The sequence below is a fragment of the Phlebotomus papatasi genome, chromosome 3 (assembly GCF_024763615.1).
Source record: "Phlebotomus papatasi isolate M1 chromosome 3, Ppap_2.1, whole genome shotgun sequence".
In the NCBI taxonomy this organism is placed as follows: domain Eukaryota; kingdom Metazoa; phylum Arthropoda; class Insecta; order Diptera; family Psychodidae; genus Phlebotomus; species Phlebotomus papatasi.
Genome location: NC_077224.1, coordinates 84,848,051 through 84,869,174, shown reverse-complemented (window position 1 = coordinate 84,869,174; position 21,124 = coordinate 84,848,051). Strand labels below are relative to the sequence as shown.

General features: G+C 36.3%; 1 protein-coding gene across 1 annotated transcript; it reads right to left on the bottom strand.

Annotated features, from left to right (window-relative positions):
- Window positions 1-3,504: 3,504 nt before the first annotated feature.
- Window positions 3,505-19,174, bottom strand: LOC129806126 (cytochrome P450 18a1). Its single transcript, XM_055854497.1, has 6 exons — window positions 17,995-19,174; window positions 16,939-17,060; window positions 16,436-16,865; window positions 13,683-13,947; window positions 4,496-4,904; window positions 3,505-4,361 (listed from the first exon to the last, which is right to left on the bottom strand). The coding sequence occupies exons 1-6, from the start codon at window positions 18,344-18,346 to the stop codon at window positions 4,347-4,349; spliced, it is 1,593 nt and encodes a 530-aa protein (XP_055710472.1). The 5' UTR covers window positions 18,347-19,174; the 3' UTR covers window positions 3,505-4,346.
- Between the last annotated feature and the right edge of the window lie 1,950 nt (window positions 19,175-21,124).

The following is a 21,124-nucleotide window of genomic DNA, read 5'->3' as shown; positions in this document are numbered from 1 at the left end:
TCGGGTAAAAAATTTTGTTGACAATTTTCACATTTAATTATGAAGCTAATTTGCTCAAATTCGCTAGAATTCTTCCTATTTTATCGTGATTCTTTATAATTGAACGCTTTTTGTGGAATTTACAATGGCTTTGACCTCCAAATCTATCGATAAACCGGATGACATTTTGCCCCAAATGCCCAATTGAGAGAGAGTCTACTGTATTATCTTCTCGCATGCTTTTTGGGTACATACCGCTTTACTACCGATTAAATTGATTGATTAATTAAAAAGAAAAACATTCCGAAATAAGAAACTGCTTAAGACAAGTTGGTTTTAAAATGTATTATCATGAGTAACAAGCATACGAACAAATGAAAAGGTAAGTACGACACAGGTAAATCATTTACGGATCTTTCAAAAAATCCAAATTTAAGCAAATCTGTTGGAAAATAGGCCATCCAAAAAGTGGTTTTGTTGGATAATTCGATATCGAAATGTTTTTCGAACATAGGTGTTCCAGGACGAAATATTCACCTTGACTATCTCTAAAACATATCCGAAAATGAAAAAAAACTCGTAGGTGCTGTTTTTGGAAAAAAAAAAACAAAAAACATGGTTTTGGAAGGGTAGTACAGAGTGAGGGGAAAATAAACGATAAAAAGAATATTGACTTATGGGGGGGATTGTCGACGACCGGATGTCGATATCTTTTATCTTTTGTCCTCTAGCCATGTCACAAGTTGAAAAAAGTGAATTATTAACTGCTCTCTCTTTGAGTTACAACAGTAAGAAAATTTAAATAAGCTGAAATTAACAAGTTATAGAATTTTTGGGAGAACATTTCGTTCAAAAAACTACCCTGGGAACTACTCTGTATCCAAAAATATTCAAAATTAAAAGTTCTAAAGGCTTTCTTGAGTGTATTTATTAGCCGATTTAGACTAATATGAGTTCATTTGAAAGAAGGTCTTAAAATTTCGGATAGTTTGAATTGGTTCCAATCGGTTGGGAACCGATAATGAAATGGCTGCGAATTGTTAATTGTTTTTTTATGAATAATTCTATATTGTTGCTCTCATTTTATTTTACTGTTACTGCTCGAACTCCAGACAGTGAGCAAGTATAAATAATTCCTCGATTTTTTTATCCCCGAAAACTTTAACCAGCTACCCTCCCCCGTTACACTTTGTTTTTTTGCTCCCAAAAGTTTTTGTTTGACAAATATCACATAATTTTCAAGTTGAAGCACAACTACTTACCTTTCCAACGGATGCTTATTTATTAAGTTCTGTACACTAAAACCGGAGAAATAATTTGATAATACAGTAGACTCTCGCTAATTCGGCTCTTTTAAGATCGGGCTACTTTTTAATTCGAGCAGTAGTTAAATTTGGAAAAAGTTTGTTGACATTTTTCAAGTTTGATTATGATTATCTAATGAAGCAAAGTATATGCTTAAATTTGCCATGGTTTGTTTTAGTTATGATGTGATTTTGGATTTTTGAGAAGTTTTAATGCCATTCACAAATAAATATGAGTATGTAAACCTCAATGTGTGCATGCAGATGAATAAAAAATCGTTGCATTTCAAAAAGTTTGTCACCCGAATTTCTCTCTAATTCGGATGGCATTTTGGTCCCAAACGCCCGAATTTGAGAGAGTCTACTGTATGAGACAAAACAACGAAAACAAAAAAATCTTTAAAGAAAATTGTGACGTGAGCAAAACCAAGAACAGATTCTTCATCAGGAGACTCGACTTTACCAAACGTACCATGTGAGACCCGTGTGCCAAAAACCGTGTTGCAGTGTAACACTGGTAAAAATAAAAGGATCAAATTAATCCTTTTGCAATGGATGGATCAAATTAACATGTTCTATTATGAAAAATGTTCATTCAGAGTGATAAATTTGATCCATCCTTTGCAAAAGGATCAAATTCAAGGGGGAGATATTAGTATGAAAATGTGTACACCACTTCCAGACACTTCCACAATTTGTATGGAAGACCCCTTCGCACTTCCAACATATCGGAAGACTCCTGAAAAAGCAGCAATACTTCCAGCACTTCTTGCACTCCCATGCACATCTCATACTTAGGAATCAATAATTTATTTAATAATTGTGAAAAAATCCAATTAGGAAAACGATATTTTAATATTATCTGTGTTTTATGACCAACAGAATTTGTTTCTATGGATTTTATAAAACACTAGTGGAGCTACTTTTGTAAGATAGTTTTAAAAAAATGTATTGTTGTTTCTAATTTAATGAAACTGTCTTGGAGAGTCTTTCTGGTTTTAGACATCTTTCAATGAGTCTTCAAGATTGAAGCAAATGATAGTCTGATGGGTCCTGAAAGATATTCTAAGTTCTTGAGAATTTTCCATTGCAATTTCTGAAATTTTGGCAGTGCCTATTGTTCGACGCATGATTTAGTGCTGTCGCCATGCAAGCTTATGCCCTTTCTTTCGTCCAAAATCGGACGTTTTTCATTTAAAAAAAATAAGCGCATTGAATCTAATGAATTAATCACACTGTGCTTCTTTGATGGCATTGTAGTAGTCCAAGAATTACATAAAATTTGCAATCAACACTGGCTATTTTTTCCAAGACCTTTTCCGTTGTTGCTGTATTAGATCATTTCTCAACAACACCTGTCACAAATCTGATCCAGAAAAGGTACTTTATCCCAAAATATCAGGAGGGAAATCGCTACCACTGGAAAGTATCTTGTAGTTTGGATTGTACTCTTTCTTGTACACCGAGTTAGATTTACTTCTTGGAAGAAATTTTTGGTCTTTTGCCTATCGTTCGTCAATCAAAGATCACACACTTGTCTTTCGATATAAGGCTCCAGCTAAACGTTCTAACCTTGATATTGCAACACTTAACCTATCCATCAGATTGGCATAAGTTTTTTCGCAGTTGGGTATCAGCCAATCTAGCCCTTAAATAACTTTTTTTCCCCAATTTTAAGTTCGGACCAGTATATATCGCAACCACCAAAATAAAAAAGGGGATTTCTCAATTTTTATATCATCAATAAGAGCATTAGCGGTGGCTCAGCGGGACAGCGCAGGACATTCAATGGGAGTGCCGCGGGTTCGATCCCTGGCTCCGTCTGTTTTTTTTTCCTTTTAATATCTTTTTTTTTCTCGAATAAAAAATTCTATTCTTTATTAAGTATTATTATTGTAGTGTAAATTGTTTTTCTAGATTGCCGAATGAAAATCCTCAACAAATTTTTAAAAACGATGAAAGTACATCGCATAATTTATCGAATTATCAATTTGCTAGTAGAAGAATAAAAAAAAAACTGTATTTACTTACAATCATCTATCTGAGGATCGTTTTAAATATTAATTAACTTTAATTAATTAATATTAACTGCATAATTAGTAAAAAAAAAGCTTGAATTCAACAACCGTCAATGCTTGACAGCTGTCAGTCGTATATCGAGGTGCCGGATATCGGAGAGAGCTGTGTACTCAAAGAATGCAGGACAATTAAAAAAGACATATTGGTACTTAATATTTTTATTGTGAATTTTCATGCAATAAAAAAATAATAAGAAAAAAAGTATGGAATGCTTGATAGACAATTTTGGCATTCTGGAATGATTAAAACATTATTCACTTATGAAGTATTTTAATTATGAACATCTTTTAACACCTAACATCTACGATAAACTCAATTTTTCTCGTTTTGTTTTTTTTTTATAAATTAAAAATGTTGTACACAAAATAAGTTTGTCGCTAGAGTAACTGAACACATTGTGGGGTGGATTTTTAACTCCTTCTCCATTTCTTCTTCTTCTTTTCTGCAATGTCTTGGATTTTTGTCAACTCTGGATCGTTTTTTCTCTTCTTTTCATCTGCGATTGTTTTTTTTTTATTTTGGCTGAGGGAAGGATTTGTCTCATGTCATTTCCTTGCTCTCTTCTTCGCAATTTTCTTTTGTCTTCTCACTTACACACAATGACTAGCATTGAATCTCGTTTTCTTATCTAACGTCTTTTTTCTTCTTCTTCTTCTTCTTCTCTTGCTTCACATGAGCTGGATGCAATTTTGTCGGCATGTACTGTAATGCATTTCTATTGGAAATCATCTTTTTGCGGCATTTGGAGGATTTTGTTGGGACTCCTGAAGATTGCTTGGATTGCTTTTTTGTCCATTATTCTTTTGTCATCTTTGAGATTAGAGTTTAGGAACCGAAACCGTGCTCTGGGACTTTTTTTTTCGAGGCTTGTTGACACAAAAAAATTTCTCTGTCTCGGATGCGCAGGAAATTTGACGGATTTTCCTTTTTTTTGTGTGTGCGGAAAAATGTAGAGGTCATCGGGAAAAACTGTGCACATTTTCTTTAGGGAGTTTCAATCTGTTGTGTTTTTTCGTTTTTGTTTTGGATTGTTTATTTCCCACCATGAAAACAGAGAAAAGAAAAGAAATTCCTTTTGTACTCTCTCGTTTTAACCCCCAAAAAAAAAAGAAATCCTTTCAATATGACCCTACATTTCTCAGAGTGCCAGTCACAGGATCACTCACGATGACTTGGGGCACAGCCAGGGGACGCGGTGTAAGGCAGACACGGAAGGCTTTTGGGGTGATTGTAACACCAACCTGACCTTTGAGGCTCGGCATGGGTTCACCATCGGGCAGCTTGAGATCGAAGGTGTGCATGAGGGAGGAGAAGAAGAGAAAGAGTTCCATTCGGGCCAGGACATCACCCAAACACATTCGACGGCCTACACCGAAGGGCATGAAGTATTCTGGCTTCTGAACTTTGCCTTCGGCATTTATAAAGCGATTTGGATTGAATTCTTCGGGATTGTCCCAGAGAGTTGGATCCATGTGGACACTGTTGATCAGTGGAACAACATGAGCTCCAGCAGGAATTACATAGCCATTGAGGGTTACATCCCTGGAAAGAACACAAGGGAAAATATTGATCTGTTAGGATTGGGACTCAGGGTTCCAAAAATTTAAATAAAGAAGTGAGGTTATTTTTGAATGTGGGGTTATAATGGACCTAACCTCAATTATTATACATAATCTTTGAAATAAAGAACCAAAATCAATCAGCCATTCTATAAACAAAGTGATACATCACATTATTCCAGAAATTAAAAACGAAAATATTTCATTGCAAAATAAATTTAATACCCTAACCTCAATTTTTTTAACTTATAACCTCAATACAGTTTCAGAACCTAAAAGTTTTCTGCATTTAGAATGATGAGTATGCTCACAAACTTATTTATTTTTAGTTATTTAAGAATGTGAGGTTATGTTTAGCCTAGCCTTTATTAATAGACACAATAACATAATCGCTTAGTGATGTTGCACCACAGTGAAAATTTGCAATTTTGTGGCAGTTAAAATATCCAAAATCGGATTTGAATAAGATTTATTCTGATTTTTCAAGCATATAAAGTTTAAAAGCTTATTTGATCTTTTAAGAACATCGTTTTGGGATCCTTAAGCTCAAAATATCATTTCCTGGAACTGTAAGCTACTCAGATTCGTGAAAACGCTTTTGTACCCTCCGTCTAAATCCGACAAAATCATAAATCGGCACAGTGATTTCCTCGAAAAACAGATCGTAAGTGGATTTCCCTTTTCTTTTTATTGATTTTTAATTAAGCTCAAATTCATAATAATGAAACTTATTTTTACAAATTTTTGAGGAAACTTTTGTTCTTTGCGTTCGAAAAAAACGATTTCTTTTGAGGATAGTTCTCCAATTTGGCATGTTATTTGTTGAAGGACAAGTCCAGGGACAGTCGTGAGGAGGGTCGCGGATCGAATTATTATGGGGTTGCAGTTGCAGCCGACTTCACATCGGTTTTGTTCTGTCTGTCAAATATCAAGAAATCTCAAGTCACGTTTTGCTCATCCTAAATCTCTCAAAAAATCTTTAAAATCTCATTTGTTATTCGTTGTATTCTCATTATTGTTTGAAGTTAAATATATTTTGTTTTGAATTGACACTTTGAGATTTACGCTGCAGTGGAAAAAAGGACGCAAGTGAAAGATCGAACATTGGCCTTCGGAGCCGAATGATTAGATCTTTGCATCTTTCAGGTAAAAGTCAAGGAAGAGTGCCCAGTCATCAGGAAGTAGAGCAGATCTCATACAATTTCATATAATCCTCAAGTAAATTCACTTAACCATTATTAATGAGTTGGAATTGCAATTATTTGATGATTAAATGAAATGAAATAATCTTTTTCAATAGTTCTGACCAAAATCACCGTAAAGATTCTTACACTTCCTACATAAAAAACTCAATATATTTCCTTTTCTCATTTAGATTTTTTTTTAGATTAGATAGATTTATTGTCATCAATGCATTTACGCGTAAGATAGTTAACTGGTAACGTAGGTCAAGTAAAAAATATTGTTGCTGAACAACATATGAGTAATGAATACGTGTGCAACCGGGTAATTTGTAAAACGTCATTTTTCCTTTTTGTAAAAACTTTACTGTGTGCTCTCGCTCTCATTCTGAAGTCAGTCAATTGAAGTGTTTCTCAATTTTAATCTTTATTTTTCTAATTAATCTTTGTTGAAAATAGTTCTGAAGTGTGAATAAAAAGTTGTTAAGGATAAGCTGGTGGATAGTGTTGATCAATCTTTGCGCTTGTTCCTGTGGATTGGCAGCACGGAGGACTTTTTAAAACTTGCCCTTCGAGCCCCATGCTCTAACCCTAAACATATTTATCACAGGTATTTCAAGCAGATTGATCATCTCATACAGTACCTGGATTTACATAGTATCTCATATTTATCACAGGTAATTCATCCCCAAATATAATATTTTCTCATTTTAACTGCTATAATTTCTTATCAGTCAAGATTTCTTGGAAAAATGTTACTTAGGATTGAATTATTATGGGCAAATGTTTTATTAGATTCCAAAAAACCAATAAAATTGGTTGCTGTATAGAAGTTTGAGACCTTCGGGTTAGTGGTTCTGGCCCAAGAAAGATTATTCCTTTTGTGTACGTATTCATAGCTTAGGTCAGGATCAAATGACTTTCTGCTAAAAGATAAGAGCATGATACCATCGGAAGCCATGGTCGCTCTCAGACTAAAGTCTTAAAATTTTGAGGATATGTTACCTACTTCATTCAAATTTTTCATTCAAAACCCCTCAAAGACAGTTCGTATTTGAGCATTCTAACAAGTTTGCAGAATCTGCCCCCAGGTGGCGCAAACCCTTGCAGCTGTCAAAAGCAAATTCTTCCTACCGCTCTGAGCGCCACCAAACGCACAATACTACCCGACGCAGTTATCGTCCTATGAGCCGGTTTTCCGTTTGACCGTCTGAAAAACAAATCGCATGATTTCGTGTGAAAAGAGACCTTGATAGAGTATCCCACGCATTTTCCGCTCGGGGGATTCCCCAAGCGTGTGAAGCGCACACGTTAAGGTCATTTGGACGATCCATCAATTTCCTCGCAGACGAAACTCTTGAGACATTTTTTCTCTCATTCTAGCGCCCATCTAAGAATTGTGTGAAGAAAGCGGACCTAACAGTAACGAAGAGGTTATATGTGGTTGAGAAAAAAGCCCATGCATTTAGCAGTGTTGGATAGTGCTTTCACTTTCATCTTGGAAGTGTCTGAATGAAATGGGTAGAAGAGAGAACGTGTGTAAAGTCCAGAACACAACCACAATATTCTTCTTCTTGAGCTTCTCTCTCTCTCTGTCTCACTCTCGTCCGGATCGTGGTGGATGGAGGTCTGGGGAGTTTTACAAGACTCACCGTTAGTTTGGGGCTCGTTCAACGATCGTGACGCGATCGATGATCATCTTTGTCTCTTTTTTTTCTGTCTTTTTCAAGCATTATTCGTGTGCCTAAGGAATTTGTCGCGTGAATCATTTTTCTCTTTTCTCTCATTCATTGATCAATCTCTACGCACATCATTTGTTTCCAAGGGGCAATCAATTGACCAAAATCACTAATCCTAGATCCAATATTTCTAAAATATTCAAAAAATCTAAGCAATATTCACTGATATTCTTGAATATTCATATTGAATAAAATAGATATTATTAATTAATACGCCGACGCAGTTTTATAGGTTAGAAATAGAAGCTTTCTTCTTGTAAAAAATGTTTAAAATCTTTTATACAGAAAGGATTAGACTTACAACTTTTTAGTTTCTTTTCAAGTTTTCGGAATTTAATTAAAAAAGCAAAATTACGTTGAGGTGTATTAAGGTTAGGTTCTACATAACCTCAGATTCTAAAGCTAATGAAGTTGACGATTATTCTTTTTTTATTGTTGTGGTTTTTCCCGCCAACACATTAAAGTAGCGTCGTTCTTTACAACCTCACTGAAGCGATGTCCGTTATATTTGAACCATGACAGTTCCTTCCGGCCAGCCACTGAGTGTGACGGGTAACGACATGGTGTAGCTACTACGTCACGAAAGTTTCGCCAGTTCACATAGTGTATGCAAGGAGCTCGTACAGAGGACAGTCACCAGTGTGAGCTGTAAGTACCTCTTTTAAGGGTATTTTCACAGTTCCGGGAGTCCGTGAAGGAATGAAGCGCTTCAATATGTAGTCGTTTTCCCCGTCGACTAAGTAATGTAGGGTTGTGCTCTACAATCTCATTGTGGCGAATGAGGTTGTAGATTATACTTCACGAGAGCTTTACGGATTAATGCACGTCGGTCCGTGTGTCCGAGCAGCTCGGCTAAAGGACTTCTATCAATAGTTCTCAGTAGTAAGTGTTTATTCAGAACCAACCCCAATGGTAAATTACAAACCTGAGGCTAACGAACAAGGGATCAGGTCCTTCTAGAGAGGGTTGGGCGAGGGACTAATAACCCCTTCTCGTAAAAGCAAGATTGTTACGAAAACTCGCAAGGAACCTCAGATAGGACGGATTTTTCGACAGCGACCAATGCTACAATTTGGGGCGAACTGACGGAGGGACGCCAGGACTAAGGAAGGTTAGTCCGAGATGCCGCCTAAGCAACGAGTCCGGAAGTTAACAAGGGCGCTACAAAGATGATTGAAATCCACGGAGTTTCTTTCCACTTTCTTTCTAATTAACCGCCATCATGAAAATTATAACCTTAACAAATATGTTTTCGGAGAGGAGAACTCCGTCCGGATGCGGCAACACTATTTGTAAATTTTTCAACCCAAGATCAAAAACTAACTCTTCCCCAGAACTTTGGGCACGGTCCGTGTCTTCCGTGGCGGGAAGGTTCCAGGATTTTGACAAAAGATCTCAACGGATGCACTAGACACTCTTCGATCATTCAGGAGGGGAGGGGGGTTGATCTCGGGTTGAAAACTCCACAAATAGTGTTGCCGTATCCAGACGGAGTTCCCCTCTCCGAAAACACATTTGTAATCTACACAGGAACTTTTACATTATAACCTTAACCTAACTATGAACAAGTAAATCCGTTATTGCATTGTGCTTTCGACTGATTCGGTGCCAATGAACCTTCACGCTATGGAGGTAATGGAGCTGATATTTGTTTTACCTACATAATTTTGGAGATAATGCGAAATGTATACGATGGCTGAAAAAAATACAATTTTGCTCACAATATTCAGATATAATGGCAGCTTAGTGACATTGAAAATATTATACTAAGCTGTCCATCCTAATGACAGCTGTCAAGCACTTAAAAAGTCCCAAGGTAACGGCACATATCTGTCATTTTCACCCCTAATCATTCAAATACCTGAGTTGAGTATAAATGCTTAGTAAATCAGCGTTAATTATTTCTCTCCCCTTATTATACAAATGGATTTGCATGTCTTCATTTCTTCAGACCTGTACTAATAAGACTACTGACTGACATTTCATGGGGTCTATGATTTAGTACTACCTTAGTATTTCTAGTAGTATTTTTCACTGAATTTAGTAAAGTAATTAACGATACTGTCATGTTTTTTGGTATATTCATATTGTTTGCCGGAAGTATGATAATCTATTTCATAGGTTTTTTAGTACACAATATTGAAAGATGAAATAAAATATTTCCATATCACATAAGCTTTACTAAGCTTAAGTATTTCCCTTTCATATTTCAATATGCTACGTGACACTAAAAGCTTCTACCAGGTATTCTTTTAGAACAGGCATGTACTAATAATGTTTATTTATTTTATATTCACGACATTCCTAGAAAAATCGTAGATTTTCGCAATATTCACATAGATACATGTCCGAAACTCATTAATTGTCCACCCCTTGCCTCTTTTTCTTGTTTCCCCTAAACATCTATCTCTGTCCCTCCTTCTCAGACCCAATATAAGGAAGAAAAGATTGATCTTGGAGCACGATCAAATAAATCTCATCAATTACGAGTCATGTATTTTATTGCACTCTATTGCATAAAATTGCACTTAGCCTCATGTGCGTTTTTTTTTAACATCTCTGCACATCTCTTATGCTACATTGTATATTTTATACCTCTTTCTCTGTCTATGTACTAAACCCATTGAGATGTGACTATATAAAAACAGTGTTTTATATACAAATTGAATGAGAGAGAGATGGCAGATAAAATTCCACCACATTTATCGAAAAAGACATTGCACACATATTTAGACAATTATCTTTAACCAATTGTACACGCACTCCTTTACATAACTCATACATCGAGGTGCTTTTTCTGTGATATTGGCCGACCTTCAATTCCTCTCTGTTTACACTAGATTTTATTGAACTGTGTTACGCGTCAAGAGTTGCACATTGTATGGAATCTCCAGTATATAGAGTTGCGTGATTATCTATGCCCCAATGTTTCGAGAATTGAACGACATGTGATACCTAATTGCTGATGTGATCACATCGACAGTGTGATCCTTGTTAACCCTTACTAGCGTTGGCATATTTTTTTAATAGATCATTTTTTGTGATAAACGGTATGGTAATATAAAGTAATTTGAGAAGTCAATAAGTCAAGTAGTAGAGTACTTGCTCTATGATGCAAGTGTCCCGGGTTTGAATCCCCTTTATGTCACCAATAAATGTGGCGTTAAAGGTGTTCGAATTGCACCCAATGAACTTCATTAGACTTTATTGAGGGAAGGCTGGGGAAGGCCTAAGTTCGTAAGGACTCGTAAGAAATTTTCTGAGCATACGCTCATTGGTTCAGCCGGGTAGGGTTTTGGTAAAGGAAAGTTTGGTAAAAACTTTAGTTGAGATAGTCTTGTGTACGATAATTTGAGGAGCAGCGCAGCAGACACGTGGAAGCTGTCAAAGTGAATTTCTGCTTATTTCTTTAAATTACTCTTTTTTCTAATCAAATCTTGCTAATTACGTTGTCAAATTTAAAAGGTAATATCTTCAATTAAATAAGTGCTTGAGATCAAGAGAGAATAAACAGTCGAAGAAATTAAACGTTTAAGGGCGTCTTTTCTGGAAGGCTTGAGATTGGGCGACTGATTATCTGGTCAATTCGAGCCAGTTGATAATAATCGCAAAATACTTAGCAAAAAAAAAAGAAAAATTAAACTTATTTTTATGAAATTTGTAAATTTAAATAATGAAATGATTTAGAATTGAATTTTATTTCATATTTTTCTGTTAATCCACACGCTGATAGTGGCATTGCTGTCTTAGCATCGCGACCAGCCTGAAGGACTAAACACGGAATTTTGAGGTAATATTGATTGACGCATCATATTACGTATATCGTTTAAAGTGAGAGTTTCAAATCTTTTTTGAAAACAAAAAAAAAATCGAAAAAAAAATAAAGAAAGAGCACCCCTGATCAGAATGTTAAGAGACGTGCTCGATATTTAGTTTAAAATATAAGCCTCAAAATAGTTTGATATTTTTCTGAATACTAGGGGAAAGTGCCCATGCTTGATACCATTGGAAGCTTCGTAATGACTAAATTTTTCCTATGTTTTTCAATAAACGTGACTCCACTATATATTTTAAAAACTGGCAACTTTCTCATAGTTTTTAAAATATGGTTGCGATCAGTCACATATATATTTTGAAACATAGAAAATTTAGTCATTACGAACCTTCCAATGGTAACAAGCATGGGCACTTTCCCCTAATCGGTATATTATTGATCCATTTAACTATACCTGTGCATTTGAGTTTTAAGTTTCTGCAATAAATTAATTAAAAAAAAATAGGTGTAATTGCAACAACGTACTCTGTACATCGGATGATCACGAATTTAATTAGATGTCTCACAGAAACTTGATTTTATAAATTAAATCTGAGCTAATGCACTGCATTCTTGTGAAAGTTAAATGGTAAAAAATAGTTAATAATTTTTAAATATTCGATTGAATTGGTGCAACAAAATTGTAATAACCTGACTATCCGAGAAACACTGTCGATCGCTGGGACTCTTCCCTTATAAATTGACTTTTATTTCATAATAATTCTATTTACCTGCCAAATTTAGGGTTATGTTCAGAATAAACACATCACGTAAAATAACTTACATCAAGAGTGAGCAAGAAACGTTCCAAACTGAATAAACGTTAAATGTCTCATTTGTTCAGTGTATTTTGATTTGACACATATTCGGTTTCAAACAGTTGATCACCTCATAAGAATTAAGATAGATTTTATTGGGTTATACTTTGAACGCTTAGACAATTTGAAAAAAAGAATAGTGGTGACAAACACTATACGAAATTAGCTGAATGTCATTGTACTAATTTTTAGTACTGTCACTGGAGTTAGTCTTAATTGTCAAGAGTTGTCAAATGCAATCAATATCAAAAACATTTTGTCCTTATCGCCGGATATTGATTTTACAATCTTCCTGATTCAGGTAATTGAATATTTGTTGTCGGGAATATTTTTACTTGAACTTAAATAAGATGAATATGAAGCACATAATAGATTTATTTTCCTATGGAGAAATTCTAAAGAAATCTTAGGTTAAGTTGTCATTCCTCCCAAAATCTAAAAGTCCAGCGCTGTTACATTGCAGCGGAAATATTGAGTACTAAATTTCAAAGACATCAGCTTTTTCAATGACAATATCTTTACTAATTCCCATGCTGAAATGAGAGTTTTCCATCTAAAATTTCATACTCTCCATCCTTCACATTGAAAATCTCTCAAGGGTTGACAATCTTATCATTATGCTAAATCTCGTTAAAAATGCGTTGCAAAAGCATCAATTTCCGAGCTAAAGATCACACGAGATCACATCTAAATAGATTCTTGCTGCTAGTTTTCACATCATTTACGTAATGCACTTAGAGAGTTCGCTTCTTATCACCACCAAACACACTGACTTCCACAGAGGTTCGATATGGAATCTAGGTCTGTTTTTACTAACTTTTCCATCTCGCACCATGTTTTTGTCCTGACTTTTTTTTTCTCTTCTCATAAGTTCAAAACTAAGTTTTTTTTTCTTATCTTTTTGATTGTTTTTTCCACAATTTTCCATCTTGAAAGAAAAAAAAATCCTGCGGATAGTAACTAGTACAATCTAATACGTCGCATGGGGTTTAATGACCTTTCCGTGAGAGCGGATCTCTGTTAAATCTCGCGATCGGCAAAATAAAGAAGAAAAAAAAGGTTGTCACCATTGAAGGTGTTGTAACAACACACACTGAGCTTGTAGATGGAATGGCGAAAAAATATAAAGGTGTTAAGTGCAGTGTATTGGTCTCAATGGGAAAAAAGGTGCATGAATATGGTGGGGTTTAAGGCATGGGTATAAATTACCTTGTAGGTGAGTGAGTTGTAGCCAGTGGAACGATGCTCGATCGTCGCATCGCTTCCAAAATTGTACTTTCGGTGTATGGTAGGAAGGGCAGATCTTCAATTCGTGGCAATCGGCTGCGTCCAACCACAAGATCCAGCTCCTCCTGAACCTTCCGCATCACCTGCGGATTCCTCAGCATAAACACATTTATCCACAGCAATGTTGTCTTAATGGTTTCCATGCCAGCCGAAAAGAGATCACCAATAACTTGCATAATTTGTTGCTCTACAATTGGCCCCAAGACAGACCACAAAAGAAAAAAAAACAGAGCAACATCAGCCACAAGAAAAGCCCAATGATAAACGTTGTTTGGGTTATGATGGTTGAGATTCTTATTGAGAGATAACCCGGGTAATAGCCTCTATCTTATAGCGACCGCTCAGAATAAGAAACGAATAACTCGCAATAGGCAAATTTTACAGGAGAGCGATTTAAAGTTGAGATTTTACATACAGAGTATAGGATTTTTGAGATTTGAAATCTCTATAACAGAGGTGTGCAAAAAACCTTTGAAACCGAATTAACGTCAAAATAAGTTTGTTTAGTAGCGTTTAGACCATTGACGTACATGTTTTATTTGACGTTTATTCGGTTTCAACGGTTCTTGCACGCCTCTGCTCTATAACTTTGAAAATATTTAACTTTAAAGTATATTATTCACAGGGAAGGTAGAGGGTATAAAGAAGTATCCAAAAAGCGAATAAAACGATTTTTGGAAAAAATAGAGTTGTTCAACTTATATTCTGACAAGTCGATATGATAACCTGGTGAAATTTCCTCAACAATGATGACAGCTGTCAAATGCACTTACAGTAGACTCTCTTTCAATCGGGCAAAATGTGATCCAAATTATCCAAATACCCAAATCAATTGGGCGTCAGAATCATTGTATATTCCACAAAAGGCGCTCTATTATAAAGAATCACGATAAAATAAGAAAAACTGCAGCAAATAATCAAGCGTGAAAATTGCCAACAAAATTTTTCGCCCGATTGAGTGAGATTCTACTGCATGAGAAATTTTCTGAGCATACGTTCATTGGTTCAGCCGGGTAGGGTTTTGGTAAAGAAAACTTTGGTAAAAACTTCAGTTGAGTTAGTCTTGTGTACGACACTCTGAAGAACAGACACGTGGAAGTTGTCAAAGCAAATTTATGCTGTGATTTCTTTAAATTACTCTTTATTCTAATCAAATTTTGCTAATTACGTTGTCAAATTTAAAAGGTAATATCTTCAATTAAATAAGTGCTTAAGATCAAGAGAAAATAAACAGTCAAAAAAGTTAAACGTTTAAAGGCGTCTTTTCTGGAAGACTTGAGATTCGGCGACTGATTATCCGGTCAATTCGAGTCGGTAGAGGTATATCCGGTGTTCACCGGGTTGAAGAGAAAAAAAGAAATAATAAAGAAAGAAGATTGGGTAACCAACCCCAGTGGAGGAAGTCACGAACCTGAGGCTAATGAACAAGGGATCTGGTCCTTCTAGAAAGGGTTGGGCGAGGGACTAATAACCCCTTTCCGTAAAGCAAGATTTTTTCGAAAACTCGCAAGAAGCCTCTATTGAACAATTTTATTCTCTGCATTCCGAGAATGTATGTCCTCTTCGTCAGAGATCGAATATGGCAAGGAAAATCATGAACAGATGGAAATTGTGCAAGGTTATAACATCGTCGGTTGCGTCTACCTCTGTCGTATCTGCATTTCTTTTGTGTCAGCATTGCACGCAAGAGGGAACGTCTGTATTGTAGCTTGCACCGAATGCAGATGCAAAAGAAATGCAGATACGACAGCGGTGGACGTAACTGACGACATATTGGTGGGATACCATCTGTCAACTTGTCAAATATCCGTCAGTGCGTGATGTGCAATGGCACATCACAATTGTTATACTTCACTTGGACTTGGATCGCAACTTCTGCCGTAATGTTCACCATTCGACTGAGTGACACAAAATGAGTGTAAGGATTCATTCTGTGTCAGTCAGTTAAATGATGAACATTACAGCAATACATGAGGGAGACATTCATCCTCGAAACGTTGTAGAGAATAAAATTGCGAAAATCAAGAGAGGTTAAGTGTTTCTAAGCTAATATCTAGTGTACCCTTCGGGCGCTTTCCAGGTGATATAGACAGGAGAACCCAATCTTTGGTCCTAGAGCCGATTCAGATAGGTCCTCAATTAGCATTCATTACGGAACTTCTCAAAACCCGTGTCTCATAGAGATACAAAAGACGACCTCTAACTTCAGGTTTGCATCTGTCTTACCTTACATCTTACATCTGACTATTTAGGTGACTTTTTTTTTCGAAATTCGCAGTTTCTTATGGTTCAGTAGCCGGATATTCGTTTCTTGTACAGATGGTTAGAGAATTTAATCAAAAGACCATCATTTTAATCCTCATAGCTCGGGTCATAAGGTTTCAAGAGACACATACTAAGAACCTAATTAATTCGACATAAGCAAATTATTATTCAAAAGACAATAATCGAAATTAGGGAGTATCAAGACATCTTCCTTGAAAATTTGAGGTCAATCGAGCGAGATCAAGTTTCACTTTGCACAACAAAAGCTGGGATTTATAGTGAATCCCAGTTGGAGAAAAAAACGCAAGAGATTGAATGGAATGCGCGAAAAATGAATGGGGAATTTCATTTGAAACACTTCATCAATGGAGGCAAGAGTTGAATGCGTTTTACAACTAACACACACTTACCATGATCTTTGCCTTCAAATAGTTCACTACTGCGACCTTCTTCTTTGGCTTTCTCAATTTCAGCTAAGTACATGTCGACTAAGTCACGAATGTTGCTGGCATCGAATGTACTCTTGTGCTCATCGATCACCTCACGGTAGAACTGAAACATTTCCTTTCGATTTTTTGCTATCTTATTCTTTGCATTCAAATTCCCTGGGAGATACTGAATTGTCGGAATGTAGTCAACTGTTGTAATCTCCCCAAAAAGTCTCATACCCTCCTCAATGAGCCATGTAAATCGCTGAAATTTTGGATCATCCAATGAAAAACGCACTGACATCATTATATTGCAAATGACATTGCTAACAGCCACCGCAAGAACTGGGCTCATATCAATTGAATTGCCATTGGATGCTGCTAATGTTGATAGATAATCATTCACCTCGGTCTAACGAAAAGAATAAGGATGTTCTCATCCCTTAAAGTTCATAAAACTCTTTTTTTTTTGTCACTAAACTCACCATTATTCTCTTCTCCATGACATCCTTTCCCTTGCCCATGTACGTTACACCGAGTTGTCTGAGTTTATCATGCAGAAATCTCCTCTGATCCCTCCATAATTTCCCTTCACTGTTGATTATACCTGCAACAACCCCCTTTGAATTAGCATTGATAAACCGTAAAGACTTAATTTTTGAAAAAAAAATTGTACAGATATCTTTGTTGAGGTTTGTCAAATAAGAGTCAAAATTCGAATCGAACTATTCGTCCTTTCTTACGGAGTTTGCTTTTTCGGAGACACTACTTTCCCGATCCCTTACATAGGTTCGCCACCGTAGAATGAACATTAAGATTAATTTATCTTGAAGTGTATCATTATCACTGGAATACTTCTTCTCAACAGTAGATTCGGAACGACGTATCTTGTTTTCGGAATACGTTTCCCTTGGTCCTTTATACGGCGTCGTACCACTTTCCTATTTTCTAATCTTTAGAACGACGTGTCCTATATTAAGAATATGTCTTCTACGGTCCTTTATAGGGCATCGTATCGCGGATTATTAGATTTTTCACCTGAAGCACTACTTCCACTGATTATGATTATCAATGGCAAAACTTATCAATGGCACATTTTTCAAGCGTTCCTATATTTAGATTCTTTAAATAGACCTGTAACGTATTTGGAATACATCTACCGTGGTTCCCTCGTTATTGTATAACTACGTAAGAACTCGTTTGCTCTTAAGAAAATAATTACGTTAAGAAACTTTTCAAAAGGATGACTTTTACGTTTTCCAATTAAGGACCTTCAATTCTTCAGAACAATCGAGTTATAATGAAACGGAATTTCTTCAAAAACTAACACCGTTTGATCAAACCTCAGAAAAGAGGGCTAACTTTGAGGTCTTCAAACTTAGCAAAAATCATGTACACTTCTGAATTTCGAACGTTCAAGGCAGGATTTTGGGTTTATATTACGAATTACGATATCGTTTCGAAATCCTCGTACCAAGATAGAAAATCCTGTCTAGATTTGATACCATGACCACAAAGTATCCACATTCACAAGAACTCACCAAAACCATCCATAGTCTGGATGAAGGGTGTATCGGGACGTCCGGTGTATTCTTTCTTCCGGAAGGTATCTCTGATCACCTTGTAGTCACTCACAACCACGGTCAATTGTGTTCCGAGGCGTGCACTGAAAACACCACCGTACTTCTTGGCCAGTTCCATATACTGCGTATGCTTCTCCTGACCAAGGAATGCCAGATATCCCATGACGGGAATACCCCATGGTCCTGGTGGTAGTAGTTTGATCTCCCTGTAGCACTTGAGGAGCCACTGAATCAACACCACCATCAGCAAGACACTTATGAACACATAGAGGCAACTCCGGACCTCCTTCACATCCAAATCACTCCACATTTTGCTTGTCTCTGCTCAAAAAAAAGTCTCTCAAGAAAATTCAGCCGGAAATTTGGCGGGAAAATATCGTCACTTCGAAAAACCGAAACCGAAAATCCGGGAAAAAAAATTATTTTTTAAAAAAAAATCTCTGGTAAATCTTGTATCAGTTTATCTTCAATAGTAATCCAGAGATAGAGATGGAACCACGAAATACCAAAAAAAAAAGTTTGTCACACGAGTTGGTGCAGTAACAGTCCGTTCTCACGTTAAATGTAACAGACACTATAGAGACTCTACATGTCCTTGCGACTTTTATAGCTGCCGGCCTCTGGACGTGAAGCAGTAGAGGGGTACTTATATACTACTCACAATTCCAGCGCACTCCGAGAGAGCAGCAGCCAAAGAGTAGCCCAAAGATCGTAGAGCGATCACACCAATGTTGATATTTTTCGAGTGGGGAAATCGCGTGGTGATCGGCTTTTTTTTTTGTTGAGAAGAGCAATCGCCTCTCTTTTTCAAAACACCAGATCCCACCAATGATCATCCTCTCACTCACTCTCCCAAACGCACAATACCAGTCACGAGAGACTCTCTTTTTTTGTACCCCGAAAAGCCTATCATCTCTCTCTCATGCTCTCCCACCTCTTATCTCTCAATCGTTCTCAAAAAAAAATACACACAAGAGAGTGGTCACCACTCTCGTGGAACATCGTCACACCCGTCACACCAATAGTAGCAGAGGCGAGAAAGAGATCAAAGCATAAATAACCGATCAGTCGCGCGTCAAAACTCATACTATTGCTCTCTTATTTGCTCTCTTATTTTTCTCAAAATCCCCACATACACACGCTCATACGCCAAGAGAGTGAGAGATGATTTTATGGAAAGTAGGCCTCCCCATCATTTGCCCATCTGCAATCGTCATCGGTGCTCAACTCCCCACCCCAAACACACTATTTACACATAAACACACATCATAGTGATCATATCACTTGGCCCCCTTCATTGGTGATCGCGCAGCGGAAAATGCCGCGGATTTTATCACAAAACCGCGGGGTTGGTAAATAGAAAGAACGAAAAAAACAGTGATAGATCGTATCTGCTGCATTAGCCATCCGATTGACGATCTTGCATTATGGCATTATGTTTGAGGATCATAAGGATCAAAGTTCAGAGATCAATGATCTTTGCATCAGAGTTCTTGAGAAAATTCTTGTAAACATATTTTTGAAGATTATAACCATTTAGAGATCTCAACATGATCCCATTATCATTATCTTAGTATGATGTCATAATGATTTCTATTGCCTCATCGAAAAGCAGGCCATTCAGGTGTCTTAATAATTAAGGATTGGATAAGGCTTCACTCAGTCAGTCAGAGATACAGTAGACTCTCTCTCAAATGGGCATTTTGGGCAAAATGTCATCCGGTTTAGCGATAGAATTGAGCGTCAAAGCCTTTGTAAATTCTACAAAAAGCGCTCAATTATAAAGAATCAGGATAAAATAGGAAGAACTACAGCGAATTTGAGCGAATTAGCTTCATAATTAAACGTGAAAATTGTCAACAAAATTTTTCGGCCGATTGAAAAAGAGCCGATTGAGCGAGAGTCTACTGTACAGTGTTGGCTTTGCAATCCGGATGATTGGGAGACAATATGACAGATGTCCGCTTCGTAATCCGGATGGATTTTTTGAATTTATTCAATGTCTCAAATATATAATACAAGTTTTTTTCTAGAATTAGAATAACAGTTTTAAAGAAGCTTAAAAAGACATAATTAGAGAATTCTCCGCTATTATACTTCATTTATTAAACAAAAACATCACAGGATAATTCATTTTCATTGCTGAACAACACACATGCACACATGACCTCAAAATGATTTTAAACGTAACCGTCAATAACTCATCCGGATTACGGTGATCCGGATGACATAATTTTGACATTCCCTCCTAAGCTTCATAATGACTAAATTTTTCCCATATTTTAAAAACTAAAGGAAAGTGTCCTGTTTTAAAAATATATTGTGGAGTTACATTTATTCACACACATGGAAAAAATATTCATTATGAAGCTTGAGACCGCGCAAAGTATGGGCACATTCCCCTACTGGAAGTTTCATTCAAAAAAGCAATTTTTGACGAAAACCCCTATGTATAGAAACCGTATTGGAGACGAGGCTCCATGAGGTATTGGAGATGCAGTTAAAATTGACAACATTTAAAATTACATTCGCCTAACTTCATATCATTCATCCAATTTCAACATACAGACAACTTCATACCGTGAAAAATCCTTCTTCGCATCACATTCACCATCAATCAACACGCATTTTCATCATTCACACAAAAATCACAGATTTTCTGAGCCATCACGCAAAATTGAAGTCTCAAACATTAACAATTTGTTACCCTAGTGACCAGTTAAAGTGAAATAAAAGTTATTTTGACGAAGGAAGTTGAAATTTGGTCTTTTTCGCCGAATATTAATTCACTATAACTCTATCACAAGTTTGCATACACATTCAATCATCAGAGCATATCACAGATTCACTTATCACATCCCTAAATATCACAGGTTTGTCCCAGGACTCCCTTTTGGTTATCATACATACTTATCGCAGAAACATATCATTCATTATCACAGGTAACATTCTTTACCACGTATAAAAGATTAAAAAGATTTGTAAATTCTTTTCAAGGGAAGGAATTAAAATTATTTAGTGATAGATCGTTTTTTCCTAAACGTCAGAAAGATTTTTTTCCAAATGATACAGATGACTTATACAACCT

Bases quoted from the DNA above. Each gene is read 5' to 3' on its own strand.
- LOC129806126 (XM_055854497.1), bottom strand. From the start codon at position 18,346: ATGTGGAGTGATTTGGATGTGAAGGAGGTCCGGAGTTGCCTCTATGTG. The intron at 13,948-16,435 runs GTAAGTGTGTGT...GGCCAATTGTAG, and splicing joins ATTTGAAGGCAAAGATCATG to AGCAACAAATTATGCAAGTT. The intron at 4,905-13,682 runs GTAATTTATACC...TGTTCTTTCCAG, and splicing joins ACAACTCACTCACCTACAAG to GGATGTAACCCTCAATGGCT.